The sequence below is a fragment of the Toxotes jaculatrix genome, chromosome 6 (assembly GCF_017976425.1).
Source record: "Toxotes jaculatrix isolate fToxJac2 chromosome 6, fToxJac2.pri, whole genome shotgun sequence".
In the NCBI taxonomy this organism is placed as follows: Eukaryota; Metazoa; Chordata; class Actinopteri; family Toxotidae; genus Toxotes; species Toxotes jaculatrix.
The window spans coordinates 14,561,133-14,589,129 of NC_054399.1; the positions used below are offsets into that span (position 1 = coordinate 14,561,133).

The 27,997-nt window shown below is 40.4% G+C and overlaps 2 protein-coding genes across 6 annotated transcripts in view; both read right to left on the minus strand.

Moving 5' to 3' along the window:
* The window catches only part of LOC121183464 (adhesion G-protein coupled receptor D2), an 82,285-nt gene extending 73,288 nt beyond the window's left edge, over positions 1-8,997 (minus strand). For 2 of the 4 annotated variants that reach the window (XM_041040543.1, XM_041040545.1), the window contains exons 1-13: positions 8,836-8,997; positions 8,678-8,714; positions 8,206-8,230; positions 7,007-7,213; positions 6,087-6,728; positions 4,088-4,270; positions 3,776-3,840; positions 3,251-3,541; positions 2,830-2,941; positions 1,939-2,085; positions 1,329-1,431; positions 758-869; positions 211-266 (exon numbers count right to left, since the gene is read on the minus strand). In XM_041040543.1, coding sequence (XP_040896477.1) covers positions 211-266; positions 758-869; positions 1,329-1,431; positions 1,939-2,085; positions 2,830-2,941; positions 3,251-3,541; positions 3,776-3,840; positions 4,088-4,270; positions 6,087-6,728; positions 7,007-7,213; positions 8,206-8,230; positions 8,678-8,713 — 1,979 coding nt within the window. In that variant the 5' untranslated portion in view covers position 8,714; positions 8,836-8,997. The remainder of the gene's footprint in view (positions 1-210; positions 267-757; positions 870-1,328; positions 1,432-1,938; positions 2,086-2,829; positions 2,942-3,250; positions 3,542-3,775; positions 3,841-4,087; positions 4,271-6,086; positions 6,729-7,006; positions 7,214-8,205; positions 8,231-8,677; positions 8,715-8,835) is intronic. The other 2 variants (XM_041040544.1, XM_041040547.1) reach the window with 2 other exon arrangements.
* An 850-nt stretch (positions 8,998-9,847) lies between these two features.
* On the minus strand, positions 9,848-27,994 carry kif14 (kinesin family member 14). 2 transcript variants are annotated; one of them, XM_041041308.1, is made up of 29 exons: positions 26,701-27,994; positions 25,997-26,251; positions 25,748-25,835; positions 25,459-25,557; positions 25,084-25,136; positions 24,944-24,974; positions 24,571-24,678; positions 24,283-24,399; positions 23,679-23,797; positions 23,376-23,548; positions 21,879-22,026; positions 21,642-21,705; positions 21,260-21,444; positions 20,863-20,965; positions 20,542-20,699; positions 20,230-20,377; positions 19,759-19,905; positions 19,004-19,136; positions 18,084-18,177; positions 17,805-17,946; positions 16,469-16,575; positions 15,327-15,427; positions 14,957-15,187; positions 14,444-14,631; positions 13,772-13,924; positions 13,135-13,257; positions 12,911-12,985; positions 11,334-11,484; positions 9,848-10,987 (listed from the first exon to the last, which is right to left on the minus strand). In XM_041041308.1, the coding sequence occupies exons 1-29, from the start codon at positions 27,768-27,770 to the stop codon at positions 10,614-10,616; spliced, it is 4,938 nt and encodes a 1,645-aa protein (XP_040897242.1). In that variant the 5' UTR covers positions 27,771-27,994; the 3' UTR covers positions 9,848-10,613. The 2 variants fall into 2 exon arrangements, with proteins under 2 accessions (XP_040897242.1, XP_040897241.1); XM_041041307.1 differs by having other exon boundaries at positions 11,334-11,487.
* Between the last annotated feature and the right edge of the window lie 3 nt (positions 27,995-27,997).

The following is a 27,997-nucleotide window of genomic DNA, read 5'->3' on the forward strand; positions in this document are numbered from 1 at the left end:
GAATGAAACACATCGCGTATTCCTGTGTTATATTTGAGTGTTGTGTTCAAGATTAAGATTGACAGCATCGAAAAAATCATAGTACACAGTAAAAGACCACCTCCTCACCATTTACCCAACAGCCCACATTTCTGTTGTAACGACACATTCATTTAATCGGGGTCCTTTATGTGATTTTATGTTTATGTGTTATGTTGTTGTCAAACTTACATCAGGCTGAAATTCCAAAAAGCACAAACAGGAGAAACTTGTTGTGAATACTCCACCTAGAAAACAGAAACATATGTCTACACTTGTTTTTTTTCCCTTTCTATTTCTCTCTTAATATATTACCCTGGACTGTACCCAGCCAAAAGCGACATGGATAAAGGCCATGTGCTTCTAGCTGGGAGATGAAAATTCCTTCATAATGACATGCTCGACTTGGTGAGTTTATCAAAGAGCAACAACTTCACAAAAACTCAACTGCTATTCGGACACAATGATTGCTTTTTACAAACTATCTGCCATCAGCACGATGACGATTTCAGTTTCAAGGCAGAACTCAGAGTTTTACGAATTAAAAAAAAAAACAAAAAAAAAAACTAAACTGTACTTCAGAGAGTGTTAAAACTTGTTAACTCAGAGAGTTAACAAGTTTCAAAAGATACAGTCTGTTCAAACCTTGGCCAGTCAGTTGTGATGTTCAAATACATATATTCAATATCACAGGCAGTATAATCATACTGTGTGACGTAGCCTTAATATTAGACTGTACCACGTTGGATGAAGAAAGGGTGTACTGGACAGCCACAGGAATGGTTTGGCCCTTGGAGGCATCACGGATGGTGGCGGAAATGACGGCAGAAGCCAGGTGACCCGGGAGATCTCTGGGAACAACAATGGTTACCATTTACATATGTCTTAAAACTTATTTGGTTGAAACCTTAGCAGATAAGTTAACTTTATTGATTTATATTTTCATATTTGGTTTAACCTGTCATTTAAAAAATAATGCCATGTTGTTTACAGAGCTTCGGTAATTTTCCATTCTGCCTAAATTTAAGTGAAGTACAATCTTGTCGTAATGTGTTCACAGCAACTTGAAGGCAAACTCTTTGGTAGCTGAATGGCCTGTTCTGACTAAATTTAAATATGGCAAGTGCTGAAAGTAATATGACATTTGGCAAATTCTTTCACATTGTATGATGGTGATGCTCATTTGGTGAGAAAATTGTGTGAATAAAATATGATACTGACATTTGCTATTCTCTCAGTTGAGTCTTTTTCAGAATAATCTGGAATTTAAAGTAGAACATAAGATAACATACTAAAAAACTACAACCAACCTTTTCATTTTCTCTTGGTGACTCACTGGAGGTTCCTGTGTTCCAGACACAATCTCACTCAGATGGCTATAGTGGGTATGAATAAACATCACTTCCTCATGTCCTGATGTGAGAAAGAGGAGGAGCACAGCAGCTTTATTTTTATTCTTTGTTGATACAAAATACTTTGTTGAGCATCACTTTCAGCAGCGTCACACTTCACACAGCACTTTCACACATTCACACTCGATAAGCTGTACTCCAGCTGCATGAATACATAGACCTCATCATGCCTCAGCGTAGCTACAGTAGCTCAATTAAACAACTACATCACCTAGTAGAAAAGTTCATAAGGGTTTTTTCTACAGTAAGTACAGTAAGTTAGTTATGTCTAGGCATCTAACACACATATCTAACATTATAATGACACTACAGTCAAGTTTGCTATGTCTTCATTTAATCAGCAAAGAATTTGCATTTGTACATGCGGACACGTCCAGAAAAACCACGCGTTTTGTGGCTACGTGCATGTTGCCTATGTATTGGGTCATGTAAAACAAATGTAATTCTGTTTTACATTCGCATATGGGTTGGCCTCTATGATGTGTGTTTTTGTGTGTGTGTTTCTTACCCAGTGTGTGTAACCGCTGGAGCTCAGTGTCAGGGATTATCAACTCATCCTGACTACTGCTGCTAGTGGTGTGAGAGCCGACCACAGATGGCTTGAAGACTTGACTACAGTGCTCTTCAGACAGCCTCTGCCATTTCATGTAAACATCTGGCAGCAAAAACAACAGAGGACACCCCGAAGACAGATTAACAGTAACAATAACCACAGGTAGAAATGCAAGAAGAGTATTTTATTCATCTATGTTACAAAGCCAAGAGCTACCAGAGGTTTGGGTTCAATAACATTATATAAAGTAGATTTATCTGTACATTAAAAATGATTCCCTGAATTCTGTAGATGTATCCACTGCAGAGACAAGATGCGGCATAACATGCAACTAAATAAATCAGAAAAGCCTAAAACAAAACAAAAACTAGAATTATTACTGTATGCCTCCAAATAAAAACTTGAAGATAAAAGATCTTGATGGAATTCAATAAAAGGCATTAAGGTAGTGTATTTTTAGCCTATGAATAGTAGCCTATGAATTCTTGCGTTACGGCCATAAACATATATTGTAAGGTCAGGGTGACCTGGACCTCTGTCCTTTGACCATTTGAAGAGATTTGAAGAAACTCCCTCAAAGTGTTTCTGAGATATCGCACTCACAAGAATGGGACAGACATAATGATGTACAGACAGACAACCCAAAAATCTGTAATCTCTTTATCACAAGAATGCTGGTCTTTTTCCTCTAAAAGTGAAATGTGTCCAGTGAATAAATACTTTTTTTTTTCTTTTTCAAATTCACAATCAACTTTGACCACCAGAGAACATGTGCCTCCTGTATTTCAAACCAAGTGCTTAAAGATAGTTGATGTTTTCTTTTATGTTTTAAGATGTTTTCCTTACCTATGTTCTTGGTAGAAAGAGTGAAGCCTCTTCTCTCAGCAGACAGCATGTCTCCAAGAGCTTCAGTGAGACTGTCAATTCTCTTGACGATGGTAAATGGCCCCACACTGACCTGTACAAGAAATACAGACCCAACACCAAAATGTCAGAATGAGATTCATGGAGGAGGAAGGATGGTTTTCCTGGGTTAAGAACAATGTTTAAATAATTTTCCTTCATCTCTTTAAGTAGGACCAAAAAAAATGCAACCTATGTACAGGGAGAGACCTTGCTAAGCCAGAAGCAAATGTTTGGTTGAGTCCAAGTTACAAATAGTTCTTTCATGCAAATTGAAAATAAAACTCTCTAAACAGATCTAGCAAATCAATTACCAATTATACCTCAGAGAAATAAGACAAATAAACAAAGGTCACCCCCTCACCCCATCATCCGTCAGGCCTATCCACTGTGTAGCCATGTTGGGCTCCAGCATCAAACTAGCCACCTTCACATAGTTAGTGGCAATGGAAACCATGATCTCTGCTGCATCATGTCCAGCAGAGTGAGCACTAGCCAGTGCAGTCAGTTCCATCTCAAACATCTGGGAGAGGTAGTAGACATCACTGGACGTGAAGAAGTTTGGACCCCAGGCCTCCACAGAATGCAGGACAGCCTGGGACAGCTGCTGCAGCGAGGTCAGATCTCTGCCCCAGGAAGTGTTGATCCCCTGCTCCTCCATCAGGGAAAGAAGGATAGATGATGATTTTGAATGTAATGTAATGTTTCTAATACACCAATTCTCTGTCTACACGCCTCAGGCCTTAAACATGGCCGCCATTTCTTCCACTACACAGCCTAAATTAAACTTCTTAATGACATAGGTAATCCTTGTTGTGGCAAAGCTGTGAACTCCTTTTAGCTTTTTATCATTTCAGTGTGCGCTGTGTTACTAAACTATCCAACTCACAGGCTTAGTCAGAAGATCCTGGCTCAATCTGCTGAAGAATGGTGTCTTTGGGAAACTGAAAACTTCTGCAGGGACAGAGACAAATATTATACAACACAGTGCAATCTTGCCAATCTATGATGGCAAGACAACACACAAGAGCCTTAGAAATTTCCATATATTCTTTTCTATATTGACACAATGTCGATAACAATAAAAAATTCAAAATTATGTATAGGTAGCATTTACCACTGTATGTAATGGATTTCAAAACCAAATCATCACACTACCTAAAGAATAAAATGCATAAAAATGAACTGACTTTGTTATTACCTTTCTTAAACTGGCAGACAGCCCCTTGAAAGGAGTCACACTTGGCTAAATGCCAGCCCCCGATAACAGGGTTAAAGATGTGACAATCCTCATCGGACTGCAGGCTGTGCAAAAACTTTAAGAAGGATGTTTGATTCTGCAAAGAATTTCCATCCAGGAGGGAATGCAACACAGTGAGGTTACCTGGTGAAGGAAACGGTGAAGGTTATTCTTAATGTTAAAATCTTGAAAATCTAAAAAAGACACAAAAGACTGAATGTCATGTCCAGTTAAATTAGTGTGGATAATGCTACACTTCAGAAATCTTGTCAAAACAATTCAAACAGCTGACCTAGATGCAATTCAAGGCATGAGAACGGGCAATGAAGTTTCATTAGCCACAAGGTTTCCACGCTATGCTGTTGTGTCAACATAAAACTAAAACTGCACACCATTGCTTAAAATGTTTATAAGTAATAAATTTCATTCTTCTTAATTCTTTGTTTATTAATTATTTTAATTACTTTTTATTTTACTTAAAAACATTGCTGTAATTTTAAGCATAATATTGACATTTCAATCAATAGTTGACAGGATGTGGGTCTTGGTTGAGGACTCTTTGGTAGAAATGGCTGATGACAAGACAAGCTGTTACAAGCACTGAATCTATATAAGTTCAGTTCCAGGAGTAGTGTGGCCAGTGTAGTGTGTGTCTGAACTGGTCTGATGTGGAAGAGGAAGGGCAAAATTAAGGACTATGACAAGGGAGCAGGTCTTGTCATATTGATTTAAGTCCAATAACTGATAGACTGAAAGGTTCTAGGCCTTCATCAACTATTGCACATAGGCTCGCTCTGTCTGTATGTTAGTCTTTAAAAGACTAGCAAATAAGTTCCTGCACTGTAACTGTCAATATCACTGGTGGAATACAAGTGTACTATCCTTTCTCCATGTTCAGTTCCAGGTGGGGGAGTGAGGGTTTTGGAGCTACATTACTCACTGGGGAGCATGATGTCAGACGAGGGAAAGTTTGTTTTGAAGGGTGGGATTCAGAGTGACGTGAGGCATAAAACATTTACAAGAACCATTAGCAGCCATAACGTTTGCCAATTACAACTTGGTCGGCATGTCCCATATTCACTGCAGGGAGAGAGTAAGAGAGACAGAGATTTCCTCTTTTCTTCAGTTTCATTAAACTTCTAATGCTGGAAAGGAAAACTGTGCGTGTGTGTGTGACGGTTTGGGTGTGTATTTACTGTGTGTATGTAAGTTTGCCAAGGTATGCCACAAATTCAGAAAGGATTAGAATATCCTGATAAAGCTTTTTTGCTTATCTCTACCTGAGACATTTAATACTCAGTATCTGCTAATACTGAGCCCTGATGTTTATATTTCATTAAATAATACAGCTGCACAGTGCACAAAAACTAGTGTAACACATGCTAATACTGTGACTGTGTGATAGTATTATGTTTCACACTGTCAGCCTCATGTTTTAAAATATATACATATATTTTAATATAGCAGTTTTTAGTTTTTAAGTTGGTTTTGTTGACTAAAAGTAACCGATCAGATGCCATCAACATTTATGTACATTACATCATGACTGGGCCTGATAAGAGAGATAAGAGGTGTAGAGAAGGATGGGACACAGACAGAGCAAACTTGGGCCTGGCTGTATCTGTTATTTATTCATAGCTTGGAATGACAGATGGGTGGAATTTACCGCATCAGGCCAGCTCAGATCTTGGCATGTTACTGAAAAGTGTATAGTCCAAAATGATTTTCAAATGGTCTCTATGTGATTGTTTTTCTGCATAGCAACCCCACCCAGCCCTAGTGCCAAACTAGCTCAACTGTAAACAGCATGTAAAACTAATGTTATAACAGTGGACTTGAGGATAGTCTCTTCTGTCTTATACAGTATTAACTATTCCTGTACTTCCTTTTGAATCAGTTGTTTGCTTTGATTTAGATTTTGGTTTCTTGCCGTCCCCGTGTGGAATCCTGACTAATGTACCTTGACATGGGTTGTCTCTCCACAGATTCATAAGTGAGGACTCTATTTCCATGGCTTCTCTGCTCCACTTGAACACCAGCCCAGAGGAAATGGGCAAGCACTCTTTTTCCATTTTTAAGATTTCGCTGCCATTCAGCACCCGATCCCAAATGTGCAGCTCTGTGATGCTCCCTGAGAATGACTCGTCCTTCTTAAATGAGCCCCCAAAAGTGTCCTGCTCCTGTCCGATTATGAAAAGGCCATCTGGTCCAATGCTGTCATAGCTGTTTAGGCCATCACCCCTAGCGAACCCACGATCAGGAGTATATAGTGCCCAGCGTCCACCATTCTGGCTCCAAGAAACACACACAGAGTGCCAGGAGTCGTCATGGTGAAAGGCATCTTGGTAAGGCCCATGAACACCATGAACCAGCAAAGCCAGCTGCACAGGCTTGCCCTGGATCAGGTTTGCACGGAGCTGGAATTCATTAATATATGACTGGATGGAATAAGAGAAGATGGTGGAAATTCCAAAGCAGTTGGGATTGAACCGGAGACGGGTGCAAACGGTCACTGAGCCCATGGAGGGAAACTTGTGCAGAAGACGGGCATGCTTCCTCTCCGAGCGCCCGCTGAATTCCAGAATAAGGGTCTGAGAAGAACCTTTGGTTTCACCCCACACAGTGAGAAGAAAGAGGCATTACTATGAAGGAAAAATCCTGGCACAGATCTTGGAAAAGATGGAATCTAATCATAAAATTCCACTTTGTGGTCCTATTCCTACTGTAAACTTGGGAAACATTTATTCACTGTGGCTAAGAGTGTTGTATAACAGCATCATCAGTTCCATTTTATATTCTATTACCCTTTTTGTTAAGTCAGGGTCTAGTGTGTAAACAAATGGCACAATGAACCTACTTGTCAGATGAGATGTGTCATACCTTTCTTGGCAATCCACACAGGTTGAGAGATGTTCAGCGATTTTAAAAAGTTGGTTAGGTCTTGGTTCTCTGTTAGGTTGGAGACTGTGGCTAAGGCCCCAGAGCGCTGGTTACATAGTTCCTCAGCACTTCTCCACTGCAGGCGATCAGGCACATACTCATAATAGGAGTCATCGTCTGTCAGCGTTCTGGTTTCCAGTGTAAAGGCTGGTCAAAAAAAGAGAAAAAAAATGATTAATGGAGAAACCTGTGTCAGACAGCACTGGTAAAAATTCAGGCTTAAATGGCCGACAGCATTTTGATTTGATTCTGATATCCCAAAGACATTTTAATGCTGTTCAGATCATATCTGGGGCTTCATGTTATAATCAATGCTCTGGCATCATTTGGATTAAAACTAGGGTTAGACCAGTGCCACTGTTTAAATTAAAGTAAAATCACTGTGGATACCTGTGAGAACTGGTTAGACAGATTGCTATATTTCCCAAGTTTTACCATGAAAGTGATACTAGTGATTACTGGAGAAAACTGAAATGATGATGTAAGTGTTCCAAGCTTTTCTGTTCACCTGTCATAGGAAAGTAAAGTGCTACTGAACACTGGCACCTGCCACACTCAAGGTCAAGTTTACATCCAAATAAAGAGTAAACATAAAATCAAGAACACTGGCAAAATAATATACAAATCAATGTGTATTCACTGTAGTGGGAGCATCAAGATAAACAGTTGGTATTAATTTTCAGGTCAGCTGCCATTTAACCATTTTGAGGAATAGGAGGAAGAAAAACATAGCATGATTAAAAGAGTACCAGTCAAACTTCAAATGAGGGAAGAATCATGGAAAACATGATGGAAATATTGCATGTATGTTTATTTTTAAGCTTGAGTGACATTTAGGTCACATGCTTCGTGTACATCAAGATTTATTCATCAAGTCTGTTTCCATTGGACTTCATCGCATTTTGGAAGAAAAGCAGATGGAAGGAAACAAACTTACTGAGAACATACAAGCAACCACCAATCAAATGATGACGTAAATGTCTCAATCTGTTCTGTTCACCTGCAGTGAACAGACCAGTCTAAGACCACTTGAATGTGGTCTATGGTTACTTGCCAGGTAGCTAGGTTAGCAACTTGGTCTAACCACCTCAGGCTAAATGAAATAGTATTAAACTGAAAAGATATGTTATGTTACTCACCTAATACACAGCTGTGAAAACAAACCTGAAACACAAGTAAAAGTTTACCTCAATGACGAAGTGACAGAACAATGTCTTCTTTACTGCTACATTTTGTGTCCTCATTCATGATTGATTTCAAGGCATATTTAAACACACAAACATTGTACAAACACAAGAAAATTTTAATTCAACACATATAAATTGTTAATATTATAAGAGTCAAATCAAATCAAAGCTTTTTAAATATATATCTTCACATCCTGTAAGGCCTGTTTAGAGAACAACCGCTACACACTTAATAAGCCGGTGCGCCTCGTTGCTGTCAATGACTTCTTGTTTTTAAAGAGAAATGAGTCAGACAATTGATAACCTGGGATACAGGCGTTATAGGCACACAACTCTGAACTTTTTCTGGTTCAATGTCGACATGGTGACACCTCTGAAATATTCCACAGGAGAGAGGACATAAACACAAAGATTCTGTACTCACAAGCAGGCCTAATTTGGGGAGCAAAAACCAGTGCATCCTAGAGGGAAAAAAGACATCCTCATTAGCTGGGAAAGGAGTGCCGTTTCTTCGTCGTATTGTGCTTTGTTACAATGGACATGCAAAAAAAACAAAACAAAAAAACAGTTCGATTGTTTTACCTGAACTATTCGTCTTGTTAAAAACTTTTTTTTCGCGTCTTCTCATTCCAATAGCGTTGCGCCTGTAAACGCAGCATTCAACCGCTCCTTAAAAAGACGGGTTTTTTTTGTTGTTGTTGTTGTTGTTTTAATTCCACTAAGTATAAAGTTTACCGAAGTATGTTTTCGTCTCAGCTGTGCTCTATCAGTCCGTCACTAAAGTACTAGAGGAACTGTGGTAGTGGCTGACTCCTGAGAGCACGAGGGGAGGATGCAGTGGAGGCTGCAGGGCGGAGGAGTGGGTGTAACCTGCAGCAGAGGGCTGTCAAAAGTAGGGTTCGGGGACCTCTAGGGGCCTTTGACTGGGTTCCAGGGGGTCTAGTCAAGCTAGAGGCTTACACAATGATGTAATACACCAATGAATGTGAATCCATTAATCAGCTTAAGGCAGTCACCCTTTCCCCCTTCACATGCATCCTATCCATGTAGACTAAAACATGTTCAGTGTGTTTGCAAACACTTGCTGAATTTGAATGTGGTGGTTACCTCACTGAGCTCCCAGGACAACCAAGGACCTCACACAAGACATTCAGGGGGGTTCCTCAGGTGATCTGATGTAAATCGTGAAGTTTCATTCCTCTTGTCTGACCAACTGCAAAAGAAGACGAAACAATTCCTGTAAAATTATACAGTCCTTATCAAATGTGTGACTTTAGGCATGAAATCCCAAAATATCAGAGGTGTTTAGTGTTGCACCCTAAAGTGGATCGACAAGGAGTACCTGGCAAAATAGAGTTCTTTAGTCAACTGTAGTAGCTCTCAAAATAGGTTCCAGGGACCATGAGACAGAACTATGCCACAGAAATTAACACAGCGATATGAATGTAAACTATATTCATTTGCAGGCTTCATTGTCAACCTAGAATAGGGATAGACATATAATATCTTACAAGGTGTAAATTCAAAGGACAATATATATTACAAAGGTCAATATGTACAGTACACGTAACTCTGTAGAGTTGTGATATAATTTCAGTATTAATTTCACTACAAGGTAGCCCAATTAGGGAATGTGAATATGAATGTTTGGATAAACATTTCCCACTTACAGAGCATTTCAGTGCCAAGTCAAAAATATTCACTCGTAAAAATCTTTGTGGTTCAGTAAATAGTGCTCCACAATATGGAAGGTTTGGGTTCTTGTCAAATCAGGCAACATAAATTTGTTGTAGAAGCACAAGTTTCTATATTATTTTAACATATCAAATTTAGTGTTAGAAAAGACTACAAGGACATACAACCCTGCTTTGTTTAAGTACATGTATTAAGAAGAAACCCTGAGTACACAAGTCTCTCCGGAGTGCAAACTGTTACAGTATGTGTAAAACACACAAGAGCAAAGCTTTATGCAGATATGAAAACAAAATATACCCTCATACAAGAAAGAAATCATATACAGCAGAGAATGTTCATTATTTTTTTTTTTACAAAACACTAACAAAGCAGTTACATATTGAACTATTGCATGTCTGAATCAATAAAAATGTGACAGAATAATTTAGTGGCCACTGAAAAATATAGTATAACAGAGAAGTGTGAATATAACAAAGATAGCATGCCTGTGATGTAAGTTGGTGATAGGGGGGTGTACAAAAAAAAAAAAAAAAAAAAAAAAGATATCTAAAGATACCTATTTGTTATTAATGGCTGGCATCTCACTTCAAGGTTTTCTCCATGCTAGCAGTTCATTTGTAAATCCTACATGATACACATCAAAAAAATAACAGTATAAGTACACATTACACCCAGTGTGGGCTGCCTTTGGACGACAGACCTGGTGGGAGAGAGTACACTATCTTACTCACAACTCGATTTCTAACAGCACTGTGAGTGGTAGTATTCTCTTTGGTCAAGATTTCATCTTCTGTACTCATATCTGAAGTGGCAGAGCTTCTGCTCTTTCCTGCCCCCTGTTCGTTCCAGGGGGAGCACAGGGATTGCAGGGCAGAGTGGAGCTCGTCTCGTGCAGTCATGACAGTCTGAAGACAGGGAAGATCCGAGGACAGCGGAAATGCTCCCTCTTTGGACAGACCGGTGATGTGATCATCAACAGCCTTGGCAGTGGAGGAGATCAAGTCTCTGCAGCTGCTGAAGTTGGAGTCTCTGTCTTTTCCTGGAAGTAGAATGACAGACAGACAGGGGAAGTGACACCTACAGTCAGCTAACCAACCATCAATCATACTTGTGGTTTTTTTTTTTAATACAATGATGTGTAAGTTTTACTACTCAGCTTGTCATTTCGCCTGCAGTTGCCTCTTTTATTGTACTGTGACTATACATTTACAAAATCATCTTCATGAATTAAAACAGTGAAGGACAAAAGGCTAAAACAACTGGCTCTGACCTTAGACATGCTGATAGTTTCTAATGCTTGTGACCATGGCATGTTTACAGTGTAAGTCACTCTGGATATGAGTCAGTTAAACACCCAGAATCTGTGTGTGTCAGACATATTTCACCTCGCAGGGCGGCAGACAGAGAAGAATGCAACTGTCTGACGGCCTGGTTCAGATGGAACAGTTTGGTCGCTGTAGTCCTCAGTTTCTTCAAATGGGAAGCTAATGCCTCCTCCGCCCCTTCCTCCACCTCCTCTGCGTCAGTCTCTCTCTCCTGCTTAAAAAAAACAAACACACCCAAAATCAAAGTAAATAAATAAATAAATCAACCAAGCAAGACAGAGCAAATAAAAAGCTCTAAATGTAATACAACCAACAATTACAAAACTAAAACACAACATACCAATGGAAAATATTTACTTTCATACTCATACACCTACTAGACTGTCATCCACTGAGCAACTTTGCTGTAGCATCAGCCCTTAGCCTTGCTTGATAAGGACATGACCATTAACTGCGGGGCATTAACTGTGCTATCCCAGCAGTCCACAGCTACGTTTCCCCAACTGCTCTTGATATTATAACCAGGATTCTTTCCAGTGTTCGTTACAGTTCTATGTAGTCTATTTCTACTTAAAGGATCACAGATGCTACATGCTAATACACACACACCCACACAGTGGCAAGTGATGTCACTCAGTGAATGGGGCTTCCATGGTGATGCGTCCTTTCCTATGACATAAACCTAATGGCCTCCTTCCCAGTTCACAACTGTACAATCGAAAACATTAATGCACCACGTTTACTACAGCACACACTTCCAAGGTCAAGCTTTAAACAATATTTTAACTTCTTTAACTATTAATATATATTCCTGTATAAAATAATTAGTTATCAGGTTTGAGTAGTTTTTTTTTACCTTAAATTTTGCTCAAAATAATAATAAAAACCAAACCAAACCAAACTTTGAATTGTGGTATCAATGGAAATCAACTCTTTTTGAACAGCAACAAAAGTCCAAGATTTTTTAGTTAGACAAATGACAATATCTACACTACCCGCTCATACTGTAGATGAATATATATCCACAATCATGCTCAAGTGCAGTCCTTTCTCAAAAAACCACAAGTAAAGTTGCTTCAAACTTTCAGGTTTATTTGACCACAATGACACAGTGGGTAGCAAAAAGCCCCTGCGTCCATATGTGTCAGTGATTGGTTTTAACAAAACAAAAAAAACCTGCTGGTTTGTATGGCTAAGATAACAGCAAACAAGCCCGTTAGCTGTGACTGATGTCACTTCATTCAACACATTCATTACCTGAGCTATCATTAAGGAGCGACTGCAGAGAGATAAGCCTGCAGAGCATTGAGCTTTACAGGGACAATAAAAGCCTGAGTGGCATCTTTAACGGGGCTGCTGTGGGAGTGGGTATTAATCTGTAACATTTAAGCCTCTGTCAGGATGGAAGACTGTTTTTAACCTTTGCATATCCAGGGAACCTTTGCTGGGCTCATATTCCGTCTTTCAGCCACAGTCAAAGCAAACAAGTAGCCGTAGTTTTTGTAGTGAAGCTGCAGACAGCTGATAGCTAATGCCTTTAATAATAAAAAAAAAAAACTTTCAAGACTTCAAGAGTGCAAAAGTTATAATATTACCATAGCTGTTAGTTTATAGTTGGCTGTGTTATTGAAACCTACCGAAATATGGAAATGCATGTAGCTCTGCAGAGCACATGCTAAATCAAGCGTCTTGGATTTTAGGCTCTGCAGGACCTGTAAGCAGAGATGGTATCAGTGATAGCAACTCATTTGAAGAGAAAAAAAAAATACTTTTGTACACAGAGTCATATTTCCATGCATCAAATGAAACAGGGAGGTGGACAAAAGCCACAGCATTTTAAGGAATGATTAAGATCTCTTACTGGGTTCCTGGGATAGGACAGCTGAGCCTCTCTTAGCATTTCCTTGGAGATAATGAGGCTCTCTTCTAAGAGAGAGTGGACGCCTTTATTGGTCCCCTTTAGCAGACACATGACCATTGATGGCTGAAAATATGTAATTATATGAGAATATAAATCATATTTTATTATAATTTTGTTATGGTTCAGAACAGAGTATGAGATTTTTTTTCTGTAGGTGAGATTCTGACAGCGTTTCTTTGTGTGTGTACAGTAGAAGTGTAGATATATGCTAATCACTAATCCTTGTGTTCAATAAAACTGAAAGGAAGAGAACACAAAAAAAATGAACTCTTATGCCCTTCACCGTCCCCTTGCACTCAATGTGGTGCGTTTGTGAAAGACGGGCAATTCAACATTTCTTTAGCATGTGTTTGTGCAGCATAACATGGGATACCACAGCACTTGTACATGAACAAATCAAACATGCTGTATCCTTATTCAACTCAATAATCCCCCACCTCCTAATATCTTCCTTGCTCTGAGATCCACACAGCTAATATTCCATTCTCTGGTATTGTGGAGTAGGGGCTTGATTACAGTGATTACCCTGGAGCCTTACCACAGGTAGTAGCTGCTACGGTATTAATGGTGGTGTTACCTTGCCCGTGGCCTGGGCACCCAGCTCCACAGCATTCAGCGGCATGCAAGTCACTGCCGCCAGGTGGCCAAGTGCAAGCAATGCTGCATCCAGACACTGACTGCTCTTCCTCTGTGCCTCTGTCACCATTGATGTGATCTCAGATTCACAACCCTGGATGGAGAGAAAATTATCATTTCAGTAAACATGAAGTCAGCACAAAATAACTGACAAACAGCTTGAATTAAAATTGATTTAACAGTGAATCAATGCAAGCAAGCCAACAAAGTGGTCCACGTAGTCTGAGGGGTTGGTAAATAAATTAAAATACCAGAGAATGTGAAAAATCAGGAGAGAGAGGGGAAAATTGTGTGTTTAGGTGCTGAGGCTGGTAAGGAATTTAGATTTTACCTTCCATATATTCATGTTCTGTTTGGGGCTCAAGGATGAGAATTCCCTCTGCTTGGCCATTTCCATAGACAGAGCTCAAACAGCTCAGAGCTAAGACCCGTCAATCAATGCTCTGCATTTTCATTAGCCACCCCCTGTCCAAACTAGGCTAAATTGAAAATCATTTTTCAGCTCAGAATCTGCACTCTTTTTTTAACTGATTTATATACTGCAAGTGCAACAAAAAGCACAGTTTAATGGCAATGCATGGCCTTTATCACTGCATGGTAATTTTATGTTTACCTGAATGAGCAACTGAAAGAATCCTCCAATCTTCTTGACTTGGCTCCTGAGTTCCTCAGCGATGGTGTAGAGCAGGCCAGAGGAGGGTTTAATGCTGGCCAACCACTGCATGGTAACAAACACTGCAGTCTCTATGGCTGCGGTGGCCTTGACCAGCTGAGTCTGGGCCACCAAGTTACACAGAAACACTGCAGGAGAAAAAGCAGTATTAAGGTTTTGGTTCAAATACACCTACACAGTAAATCAGACAGAAAACAATAACCCTTGGCCTGAATGAATGGAAGAATTGGTATGCCATCCGAAAACCATGAACAATTTTTATTTATGTTCTGTGTGCAGTGTCAGACAACTACCTAGTAAAATAATATGCCAAGCAATTTTTCTAGTCATGGCCTGTTTAAAGTTAACTATCTGTCTACTAAGTTTGAATACCATTGATCTGATTACTGAAACCAAAGTACCAGTTTGTTCCTCTTCTCAACCACCACACACAAAAATTAAGATAAATCTCACCATTCTCCTGGCTGTCATCATCCAGGTTGTCGTACAGGTCAGATATGGTTTGGACAGCGGCATACACCGAGTTCAGATCAGAGGCCAACCTGTCAGCCATGCTCTCTTCTGTCCCACTACAACCACGCAGATGAGCCACTGACTGACCAATCAACTCCTTGCAGATGCCGGGCAAGGCAGAGTCTGTGCTGCTGGAATGGGTGGAGGGAGGTTTGGCAACACCCATCAACCCTGGGACAAAGTGAAGAAATAGGGTGTGCAATGATGGCCTCAATGAACACCATTCTCACAGCACTTTGTCATAGTAAATGTTCATTTCGATTCACACAGAAAGCTTAAAATATTCAAGTAATCCTGCTCAGTGCCTTACCAGCACTCTGGGTGGAGCCATTGTGGAGGCTCTGAATCGGATGGACCCGGATCTCGTAGAGACGCCCTGAGATTCTTCTGCTCTTCAACAAACTCCTGCTCCTAATGCCAAACAAACCAGATTCAAAACTCTGTGAGTACCTTGTCAAGCAGGTTGATGATCTCATTCAGCATGATTTGGTAATCCAGCGTACGAATTTGGTATGTTTACTACTGTTTATTAAAGCATAGGGTGCAAAAGTGCGAAGCCGTTACACATATTGCAACAAAAGGTTTGTCTGGTATCTGGTCACTGTATCTAAGTGCTATAAGTTATTTATTGGCGCTGTTATGAAGGCATTGGTTTCTTAAAGCATGGGTTTGATGGTGTCAGAGAGAGAAAAAGTACGAAGAAACCACAGACCTTGTGCCATGTTTCATTTGGCTAGGTCGCCTGGTAGTTCAGGCACCACCAGAAGCACCATAAACATTTTTCACAAGAATAACATCAATGTTTGGGGAAAATGTTGGGGATCTGCATGTACAGTACCACAGGTGCTCTGTGTGTGTTTGGCTTATGGGTTGTAGAGTAAGAAACACAGGGACCCTTGATGCCCTTTTCTAAACCCCTTGGCCTGGCCTTCGTGGAAATGAAATAAATAGAGGAAAAAGGATAAAGTGGGAAATGTTCTGTGGGCAGCGATTTCTGGTTAACTTTTCATGAAAGCAAAAAAAGATGTGTTGAAAGTCAATAATATGTGCCAGATTGTAAATCACTCTGGTGGAAACTAGGAAGACTTTGTGAAAACAACCAAAATCTTCCAAAGTGTTTGACAAAAATGATTTCCCATGCTCCATCCACCTTTCAATTTTCCAAATACATCCATTTGCCTGACATATTGTTAACATTAAAAGAGGCTGTGGAATTAAAACCCACACGATGTAGTGCAAAAACATTTTCTATCCAAGATGGTAAGGTAAGCAGAGAGGTTGTGCGGTACTTCCCTCAGCAACACACTGTAGCTGTTTTTAGACAACTGCCTAATAGCATGATTTCATTAAATGGACAAAAGTACAATTTATATCCTTAAATCTAATGAAAATGTAAGGTGCTAGAAAGTGGCATTGATGGATAGGAGGAGAGAGCAAGAGTGGGATAATTACCTTCGACGTGAGAAGGAGGACGTGGAAGCAGAGGAGGCTGATATATCTTGCTCCCACTCATCATCAGGGTCATAAAACACATCGTCATCCTTAGAGGTGGAATCCCCCTGCGGAGCGTAAACTACTGCTGACATGCCCAGTCTCATTTACTCAACTTAATGAGAAAAGCAGAGCAAAGTGAGGCAGCATCCCTCTGTCGGGCATTCAACAACCCATTCTGGACTGTAAATAAGGTCAAACACCTGGGAAATTGCCAATTGCACTTTAGCTGTTGTCAGACCGAATGTGTAGAATAAGGAAGAGGTAAGCAGGCTGGGTGAATATGCTTCATTCTACAGGCATTATCCATTAGCTTATTAAGAGTGGTCAAATTAAATAAGCAAGTAAATACAAGCTTTCAATTAATTTTTAAGCATTTTGTTGATACTTGTTTACAGATCATCATGATTCTACTCATTGCATATCCTACATCATTACGAGACCCTTAAGGATGTAAATGAGTTTCTGATATTATTATGGTACATCTGTGATAATTCTAATTCTATACACAACATCCAATAATACCACCCAGTAAAATGCCAGAAAAATAGTCTATTCAACAGGGGCGTAAAGTATTCTTTACATCCCTTACTCATACGTACTTTTTCAGCTCAGCTCATTAAGCAGATCGAAGGAAACTGGCCAAAAGACTGGGAAAAAACCCTAGACAAGTCAAAAGCCTATGATAAAGCTAATACATTCAAACCTCACACCTAGTTTCCAATTCAACTGGTAAACCAAAGATAGAAGAAAGAAAAAGAAAGGTTCGCACACTGCAGCTCCCTTAGATGCAGTTTAATGAGACATCCACCAGTGATGGAGTCTGGCTCCGTCCACTGTAATCTTCAGACCATACAGTTCGAAACGGCACTGGTGGATGTCTCATTAAACTGCATCGAATGGAGCAGCAGTGTGCAGACCTTCATTTTGTTTCATTGGTCCAATGCGTTTTTTGGTAAATGGGTTATATGGGTAAATCTACTGCATAAAAACCACACAAAGAAAACATGTTCTCACAGCCTTCTGCCTTTGAGGGAAGAGTTCTCATAACTGAACCTCTGTAGCACCCAGTTCATGTTTATTTATAATTTGGTTAAAATTATCATTAAAAATAAGTCCAGGATGTTTCCAAGTCAGGAATCAGCACTATTTGTAAAATATCTGTTCAGTTTGAATTGGTCAAGTTACACATGGTTCAACATGACATGAATTTTTTAACATGCTTTAAGACATGAAAAAAAAAATCATTAAATCAGAAAAGTGATGATTCTAAAGGCAGAGCTGATTTAAGGCAAACCTGTTCGAGTTCCCTCATAGCAGCCATGTTGTTCTGGAACTTGTCCAGGCTCCAGAACGTGGAGATCCCCAGCTTTGTGTTTTGAACCCGCACCTGTAGCAAACCACCTTGCGCCAGATTCTCGTTGTCAGAGCTTTCATGTCTACAACAGGGGACAGTCCAGTGATGACACCAAAATTTTATTGATACTGTCAAGATTGAAATAATTCTGTAAATGATGGAAAGCTGTTCTATAAAATAATATAGAAGCCACTTGAATGAAGACAACATTTTCAATACCTGCTGAAGACTGTGTTTTTCCTCAGTTTAGCACTAATCTTATTAGCTTCCTCGACCATCAGGGACAACTTCATGGCATCCCACTGTGGAGAGACTGGAACACAGAAATAAAACATTCACTACACCAGAACCAACAGCCCTGAGCCTCTTTTGATGGTGCTAGATGGAAGGGGTTCACGACCGTAATGCTGTTCTTACTGTAACTTTCGATTCAAGGACGCTATTCACATGTGATTCTCAGTCTGTGTATGATACAGTTCTCTTTACTCTGTTTATGAAGGCAGAGGGGCTCAGAAGATCTCATCTTCTAGAACACATATCGCCCTATATTGCTGACATTGATTTCATCTCTGCCAATCTGCTGCTCAAGAGGCAACAGGATGCCTTGCTCCTTTCATACATTCACAGAACTAAATGGAAATAGGACCCATTATAATCCGAGAGATGTGGCTGAGGAGTAATTATAAGAAATCCTTGACTCCTTTGCCCCCTTTGGCCTGAATGAGTGACACATATCACGTATTGTGGGAACCTGCCCACACAGCAGAGGAGGAGAGTGGGAAAAAAACAATACAAAGACACGTTACTGTTAGCTGCCATGAAAAAGGTTTGTTGGACACATATTTATTGTCAATCCAATAAATAATAATAATGCAATTCAGTGAGATTGAAATTCTCACTTTGCATCGCATAGTTTTATTGTAGACCAACAACCATTTACAATAAAACTGTTAAATTAGTTATGTTCTTTAGCCTCACTCCCTCCTTCTCTGTTCCTATTAAACTGATGGTCAGTCCAATGTTAATATTAGGACCTGGCAAATGCTCACCATTATAATGTTTGTCTATTAAAAAACAGATCCATCTGGGTGGGTTTAGTTCCTAAATCCAATATGTGTTAGTGACTTGACAGATCTTACCATTTCGGGGAGTGTGGTTTTCCCGTAAAGCTCTTTTCTTCTGCATCTCCTCCAGCTCTTTGCTGATCTTTCTCTTCTCAGCCTCCAGGGCATCAACAATCCTCGCTTGACTCACACGGTGTTCCTCCATCGCCTGGAGTGAATCATGGTAATGTAGACAATATTAAACACCACCAGGCCAAAACGTTATGCCTAAAGCCAAGGTCTACAACGACCCAAAATGGCCCATCAGTTAAACATAAAACCCCAGCGCATTTGATTGAGCTTCTCAAGCTCATTTTAGATCATCAGAAATCATGAGAATGAGCAAATGAAGGAGTTGATGTAATTTATGGTTACAGGAATAATCCAGATATCCTGTAGAGTGGTGTCTGAGAATCAAGAGAGGGGAAAAATGCAGAAAGCTGACAGCAATAAGACCTGTTACCTCTCTTCTCTTAGATACTGCAGTTTTACCACCCACTTGTCTGAATGTCTGACTTTAGGCTAAGTTGTTAGTACTTAGAAGGACACAGAGTCTTCCAGAAGTCAAAGGGGGTTAGCTCACCATTGTGAAGGCAATAAAAAAGAACTGTAAAATTGTTAACATTCATATATTTTGAAAAGGCCGACAGACATCGACAGTGGGATAAAGCAAGTAAACCTTTTTTTTTTCTTGATAGAACAAAACCTGTGCAGCACAGTAACAATGTTCCAGGAACTTAAAATAGTCAAGTGAAGTGGAAATTTGTGTTGGTGTTGCCCTTTGCCCTGACCTGGGCCTCCATGTGCAGGCGGAGGCGTTTCTTGTGGATGTCCACCTCCTGTTCAAGCTCCAGCTTGGCCATCTTCAGCTCTGCCATCTGGCTGACCACCCTCTGCTGGTCTAACTCCTGCTGACGTTTCCGCTCATTCTCCTCGTTCTGAATAAATTACATTTTGGCATTATTCGACACTGGCTGCACAAATTGTCAGGATGTAAAGATAAACACAAGATTATACATGGTATTTGATGGCTTTGTAATAATGCAATGTAGTATACAAAGATTAAGAAAATATACTATAATTTGCAATTATAGTTTTGTCAGTTGGTAAGAGTGTATTGGTGTATTGATCACCACTTAACAGTCATGATCCCTTAAAATGAACATTAAAAGGAAAGATGCCAGCTAAAAGGACCTTGTACAGAAAGCAGAATGCTTCATCTTCTCTTTAAAAAAAGAAAGAGAAATTAAAGTTGTGTGTACCAGCTCTCTCTCCAGGGCACGGATCCTGTCCTCATATTGTGCCTTCTGATCAGATAGCTCCTTCTGGGCCACCTCCTTCGCCATCTGGATTCCCTGAATCATCTCCTCTTTCGCCTTTAAATGGGCTTCTTCAATTTCTGCCTCCAGCCTGAGACACATACAGATGGCTTAAAGGGAGTTCTTACTTTGATTAGATTGCACAAATATACAGTATGTTGCCCTGATAAAAAAAAAAAAAGAACAAAAAAAAACACCAGGATTTCTGTTAGTGATATGTTTTGCTTTTGTTTTTCATCTGGTCTTTTGACTCACTGAGCTCTTTGAGCGGCGAGTAGTTCATTTTTGGCAAATTCAAAATCTTTCTGGCCATCGCCTGCTCCTGTCCAACACGATACCCGCTTCCCAGACTGCACCTCTGTCGGATGGTTGAAGCGGAAGTAGTGGTCTCCACCCAGAATCACCCTGTCCCCCTGGAAGCCAGATACAGATGAAAAGAGTGACATTTATTAATAAAATGCTTTGGATGAACAGGCTGGTGATATGTTTGAGTCAACTGCCTAAATTGAGTTACCTCATAGTATAAAGCAATGTTTGAATTTTACAAAGGGTAGAGGATCTGTCTGATCTACTTACGTGATGTAGGACCGTGGAATCTGAGATGAGGTTCCCATTAACAAAGGTTTTGGCACTTTCCATGGGAGTGATGCTGACAGTACCATGAATGCTGGTTATAACACTAAAACAAAAGAATAAATGAAAAAATGTTTAGTTGAATGACTATTTTGCATTGAAAATGAATACGGGTTATTAACAAATATCTTAAAACGATTTCTTGGTTTAGTTATTGATTAATAATTTGGATGATTATTTTACTGACTCCCTTGAATCCATAAATCCTGTTGCACTGGCTGTTAATTTTTTTTTATTGTTTCTTTGTGTTTTTTTTTTCTTTTCCTTATTGCAGTGGTGCATTTCTGTTAAATAACCATACAGGCAAGATAGCAAACATATTACAGAGATACTTTCTCACCAGTGTAGGTCAGCAATGAGGGCTCCAGTCAGCTGAATGTCAAGGCTGGAGTCAGACTTGAGCTTGCCCACTGTGGTTTGACCTTCTTTGATCATGTAGAGAAGCATCTCAGAAAGCTGAGGATCCTCGTTCAGGTTCACCAGGTTGGGAAGACGGTTGTCCACTTTGAACGTCACACCTGCTTTCTGAGGCCACACAAGAGCAAGAACATTTCTACATCTGACAACTGACCTTGACTCTCTGGTTTTTGATTTGTTCCCTAACAATGAACCAACTCAGAGCATTATTAGTGTGAGGACACAGGAATATTTATTAATGCTCTTTCCTGGGCAGGAAGTTAAACAATAAATAAGACACAAATTTTCTGCTCCGAGCAAATTACCTGCAACTCTTTGGTCTCCTCACGTTTGCGTATTTCAGCTTCTTCCAGTTTCTCTCTCCATGCCCTGTCAGAAAATGTAAAACAAAACAAAAGCTTAAAATCACCTATACAGAAAAGGAATATGAAGAATCAGCTTTGACTATGAACCCCACAAAAAGGAGAATGATAATCAGCGAGTGTGTAGTGTCAAAATGAACAAAATTAATAATCATCTATGATGACTGAAGTAACGCTAACCGGTTGGCCTCGACCATTTCTCTCTCTTGCTGACAGAGTCTGTTCTTCAGGGCAGCAATCTCCTGCTGAAACAGTCTGACCCTCTCTGGTTCGATTCCCTGGGAGCTCATCTGGGCCGCTCGCAGCTTCTCCACCTCTGCCTTCAGCTCTGAAACACACACACACACACACAGTTTGTCCAAAAATACTTCTTTCAAAAAAATTATTTGTATCAGTTTTGGGCAAATGTAAGCTTAGATGAATACCAGCCAATATAAAATTGCAGGGAGCTGCATAAACGTCCTGACAGTGTGTTTTAAGACGTGACTTTAACAGGAGCCACAGAAATATTCAGATTTTGTTATAGATCTGACCAGCAACGTTAGTTATTGATGACAATTTACTGAGCAACACCGACCTGACTTGTAATGTTTCAGGCATATTCACTTTGAGTGTCTCACACTGACAGGCAACATGTGAGAAATCCACAGCAAGAGCTCCCCTTAGTGCTAAAATTGTCAAACAGCAGCACAATCATCTCATGAAAAATAATACTTGCATGACAGTTAGCCGCCATGTGCAGCTGACAGTGCATAAATATGGCCTGGAGGCAAGGTTAGGGCCAAGCCTTAATTGAACTGGGTAGTGAATAAGTTGGTGATGGATAGATGGGCAGACAGGAGGGTATGTGGGAGAGAAGGAGAGAGAAGAAGATCAAGAGCAAGACACGAATAGTAAGATAGACATGCACATAGAAAGAAAGCGAAAATAAAGAGACAGAGACAGCGAGACAAAAAACGAGAGGCAAATGAAGAAGGAGCTCATGGACAAACGGGAAAGACAGAACAGATAACAGTTCAGATGAGTTTATGTGTATACAAATACTGTAATTAAGCTACTGATTATAGAAGGATTGTTAAGTTGTACGATCTGTTGGTTTAATGCCCAATTTTGTACTGCAAGGTTCTTCCAGTGCACAAATATTGTTCACACCTGCGGTGCCATGGGTCTGGTAAGAGAACATAAAACAGAAATAGAAAAGCCATCTTTGCTTTTCCTTGTGACTAAGGTCATACAGGTGTGTGCTGTTTGTATAGAATGGCAGATGTCCAGGTTGACAAGAACCTGAACTTCCAGAAAAACACTCTATCCAACTGCGCATGATTGTGCACAGTAGAAAAAAACTGAAAAAAAAAAATCGCAAATGTTTTCTCAGGGGAGGAAGGTGTTTTATTAGCCTTGCTCCCCCTCTGTTGTAGTCAAGGAGGCCACATCCATATCTTTTCTTTTTTCCAAGTCTCTCCCTCACAACAGGGTGTCTGGTATATACAGACAGGTTCACAAACAAACACACTGATAAAACATAATGAAATTATTTATTATCTATGATTTAAATTTGTGTTTAGATAAATTTACAAGCTGTATAAATTAACAGGTTTAAAAAGCTTATTGTAGTCATAAAAAAAATACAAATACAAATAGTCCAGAGGTCAATTAAGTACGTTTTGAGTGGCTAACCTCTGATGAGCTTGGCACTGGTGTCCTCGTTGACCTTGGCAACATTAATGATTGTTCGGGCCTGCTGGGCGTAGCGCAGAGTGCTTAGGCTTTCCTCCACATTGCTGCCTGCAGGGCTCAGTGTGGCGATCATGGCTGTCTTGGAGTTACCACCGAGGCTTTCTTTTAACAGCCTGCAGAAGAAGAGGGAAAAAAAATAAAGGGACTTGGTAAGGATGGCGCTTAAATAAAATGGAGACATTACGAAAAATATACATTATGTTCTACAGCAGCTACATCTGTGCAAGCGTACTGATCTCTTACCATGTGAGGACAGATTCTCTGTACGGTATGAAGACCTTCTTCCTGGTCAGTGCCTGTTCGGACAGGGCAGAGATGACCTTTCCCAGCGTAAGCAGGGATTTGTTGATGCTAGCACCCTCCTGTAACGATGCAGGAAATGCCTTGTTTGAATAACAGTACATGCAAATGTAGTTATGAAAACACAACTTCTATAATGCTGGATTTTAGGAGTCTAACTTGATTGCTACAATAAAAATGGAGTGGTTCGTTTCTGTGGTTCACACAAATGAAGCATATAAGATGAACAGAGGATCCGAATACACCCAGATCTATTGAGGATACAACCCATGATAACTGATTCATGCAGGCAATTTTTCAAACTATTATTTTGGATTCAAATTGCCAGAATGAAAAATGGCCATCGCAAATTGCAGGACCCAAAGTGATTTTTTTTTATAATGACAAATACCTAGAGGAAAATATCATTTGATCACAACGTACTTGTTTATATTATCTTATAAAAGGAAAAAAAACAGATATCCAAGTGGCAATAATATGAAATGCAGGAAAGCCAATTCTCATGTTTGAGCAGCAATAACCCCGGTTTGTGTGCGTGTGCATATACCCGGAGTCGGTCTCCACTTGTCTGAGCCGAGTTACAGCGTTCGCTGCCTGCCAGGTCCACCAGGTTGATCCTGCTGGTGATGCTGTGGTCATGTTCCTCATCCTCCACAAACTCTGTCTGTACACAAGCACACAGAGACAAACTGATCAGATGTGTAACATTTGGCTGGAACACATGACAGCCTAAATTTATCAGTGTCTCTGTATTGTAATTATATAAAATATATCAGACAACACTCTTATTTTGTTGTGTGTTTGATTATGACACAGTTAAGTCAACAGACCATACCTTGGTTTGGGTCATAACCAGGGTGAAGACAGAGTGAGATCTGGAGCTCTTGTCATTCATTCCTGTAGCTGCTGTGGCTCTCTGCTTGTTGCCCAGCACCAGCCACCCCTAAAACACAAAGCAATATTTTTTTCCTTGCAACCCTTTCAATTTACATTATCTTTGAATCTCAGCACTTATCCCAATGCCTGCGCTGCACTTTCAGGACATTATTATTCAGTCAAACGTTGATGTCTGTACTTCATTGTGGCCTCTTTATCTACCCAACACTGAACCTTGACTTGCTCAATCATTTAAAGTCCTACATAAGAACATCAGCTAAAGACCTTGGATCTGAAAGAAGAAACTATAAACTGCAGCAGTTTCAACCTACCTGAATGTCTTTGTAAGAGCTCACAACATTCCTGTGAAGAAATAACAAAGTGAACATTTCTGCATATCACACCATTCAAGAATGTTCTTTTTGCCTCTGCTTGAGTGTAATGCGGCAAAAGAGAAACAGGGTTTTCTTACGTAGAAAGCTCGGCAACATAGGGGCCATGGACTGGATGTTCCCTCACCCTCAGCTGGAAACACAAATAGACTGGGTTTTATCTTGAGGGATTCATAGGTCATTTTACATCACATACTTCATATACATCTCCGAAATGTAACATGCTACCAAGTAGATGTTCCTTGCATTCTTGACAGGTAGGAAGGTTAAAAAACTTCCCATTCTAAACTGGACAGCCAAACCACCACTGAATATGTATCAACCAATTTTAGTAGCTGTCATCAACGATTTTACAATACAGTCTTAAAATTAAGAGGACTTATGTTTAAAAATACTAATTTACCTATACTTTACTGCTTTATGAAATGTATTACGGGCATCTAAAAACCACTTACAGGCATCCTCCTTTGGTTTGGCTCATCTCTGGTCACCAGGAGGTCATGGATCTTCTCATTGTACACTTCAAAGTAGCTCATCTCTACATGGCATTTGACCTGAAACATAAGTCAAATGGGCCATTCGATGAGTTAAGTAAGTGCTGTACACATTCAGGAGTAGTGCAGCAGTGCTTTCTGGAGAACGGATGCAGCCTCTAGGCTTTTCCAAGTAAAACTGCCTTAGAAAAGAAAGATTAAAAAAAGAACTATTCAACCAGCTAAAATATGCTCCTATGCAACATTTTACCTCTTTATTTTCCATGGAGGCCAAACTAGAAAAAAGCTCATGGCAGAACCGTGGGATAACCCCTTCCTCTTCTCCAAAGCCCATCATCCTGCAAAACAACCATTTTAAAGAAATTAAACTGACAGTTGATAAATCACAATTTCAGAAACATAATACATTTTTAAGAGTAAATAAAATAAGGGAATGAGAGAAAAGTGATTCAATGGGGAAAAACGACTGTAATAAACTAAAACCCAAATAAATACCCACGTATATGACTTTCCAGAGCCTGTTTGGCCATAGGCAAATAAACAGGTGTTGAATCCTTCGAAGGCCCTGAGTAGCAAAGGTTTGGCCAGTGTTTCGTACACCGTCTGCTGGCTGGCAAAGGTGGGGTCACTCTCATCCACCGAGCAGAAAGAGAAGTCATAGGTGAAGGAGTAGCTCTGTTTGGAATCCGGATGTTGGACAACAGTCTCTTGACCATTCATGAAAATGACCTGCAATGCCTTCTCTGCCTTCTCCCTAAAACAGAGCAGAAAGATTCAAAAACATTATTTAAGAAAGGGATTTAAATCTGAGTACTTCCATAAACTAAAAATGTACATTACTTGTAGTTTGGTGGTCTGACGGTCATTTTCCAGCTCAGAAAACTCTTAGGGCTGAAACTAACATTATCAATTAATCTGTATATTCAGTCAATGGATCAAATGGATTAAATCAACTAATCATTTCATCTCCACTTGGATAAACAGCCTAGTTTTAATTTCATGTCGATAGTGTCTGAAACACATTGTAAAACTCATTTTTATATTATTGTAATGTGTTTCATTTGTCACAGATTCCCTAAAATTTCTGAGAAATTAAAAGGCAAATGACACTTTCAGAAGAGTCATCGGTAACTCTTGCAGACCCACACCCTGACCCTTGCTGAGAGGTATCATATCGTTTAAGGAAATTGTTGCATTACGAACCTGGCACTGAAAGGACGAAGACGGACAGCCACAGTCACTGCACTGTTTTCCATCTTTAATGAATCCTGCTGCTTCAGGGCCTCACTGGGACGAGACAGGGGCTGCTCGGTAGGTGCGGGAGCTGGAGCAGCAATGGAGGTCGTGGCCTGGGTCACGTTTTCCTTTTGGCTTGAATTGGATGTCCTCATCACCTGTAGCGCAGCGATTGGCTTGTGCACACCTGCGGACGCCTTACTGACCCGAGGAGCTGGGATAGGTTTCCTATCTTCAGCTTGCTGTGCTCGGGATTTGGGCCTTTCTAGACTTGCGGACTTGACAGCCACCGGTCTAGGGGCTTCTTTACCTGCCAATCTCTCGAACACGTCCCTCTTGGCTGCGATTTTCTCAAACGGAGTCTTTTTGGTAGGGGTTTTAAAAGTTTGGGCCTGGTCCTCTAGTTGCTTGACTGTGGAAGAAAAAGTGGTGGACGGTGTCTTGCTGTGCCCCAACCTCCCTTGGGTTTCCACATGAGCACCAGTCTCTCTGTCTTTGCTCTTAGACGCAGCTTCCCTTAAACTCACAGACCTGAATAAACTTGGTGTCCTACCGTTTGGCTCACCGAGGACTTTATGCGTTGGCTGCTGGCCAGTACCGCTCACTCCACGCTGCCCCTGTGTACTTTTATCCAAGGAGGGAGTCCTGGTCCTGCGCTGCAGGATTAGTCTTTTCTCTGGAGCTGGCGTGGTGTTCTGGCTGCTTTCAACCATGGTTTTCTCCGCTGTTTCGGCCCCGGTCTTCCTCCTTGACCTCCTCTGCAGGGTGAGTCGGCTCCGGTAAGGAGTCTGATGCCCGCTGCTGCTTTTCGACAGCGCAGAGATTACATAAGTCCTGTTTACCTGTCGGCTTTTATCAGATAACCTGCTGTCTTCACAAGCAGAGTCACCGGACGATATCTCACTTTTCCCCAGCGCTGCGTCTGTTGCTTTTCGCTCTGCCAGGCGCTCTCTGCCCGGTGTCCTGGACGACGATGTTGACATTAGATGATCATAATAGGCTGTATGTTTCCTCGCTTGTACACTAAATAACGACATGGCGACTCTCGGCTGCTAAAAACAAAAACGTTAAATCGAGTTTACGGGTTAGCTAACTGCGCTAACGGTAACTCCGCTTGGGTCACTCAAACTGCAGCAGTACACTACATGAAACACATGTAAGACGGACGCAAGTACCAATCGGCATGTTAGTTGAAAGCGAACATAAATGAATTCGAATAAAATTCAAGCTGCGTCCACGCTAACAGAGCTACTTTTGTTTATTA

Excerpts from the sequence above, each read along its gene's own strand:
- kif14 (XM_041041307.1), bottom strand. The coding sequence starts at position 27,770 with ATGTCGTTATTTAGTGTACAAGCGAGGAAACATACAGCCTATTATGAT. Across the intron at positions 20,700-20,862 it reads ATTCCACGGTCCTACATCAC|GGGGACAGGGTGATTCTGGG; the intron begins GTAAGTAGATCA and ends TCTGGCTTCCAG. Across the intron at positions 18,178-19,003 it reads AAACCACACTCCCCGAAATG|TCTCTCCACAGTGGGATGCC; the intron begins GTAAGATCTGTC and ends TCTGTGTTCCAG.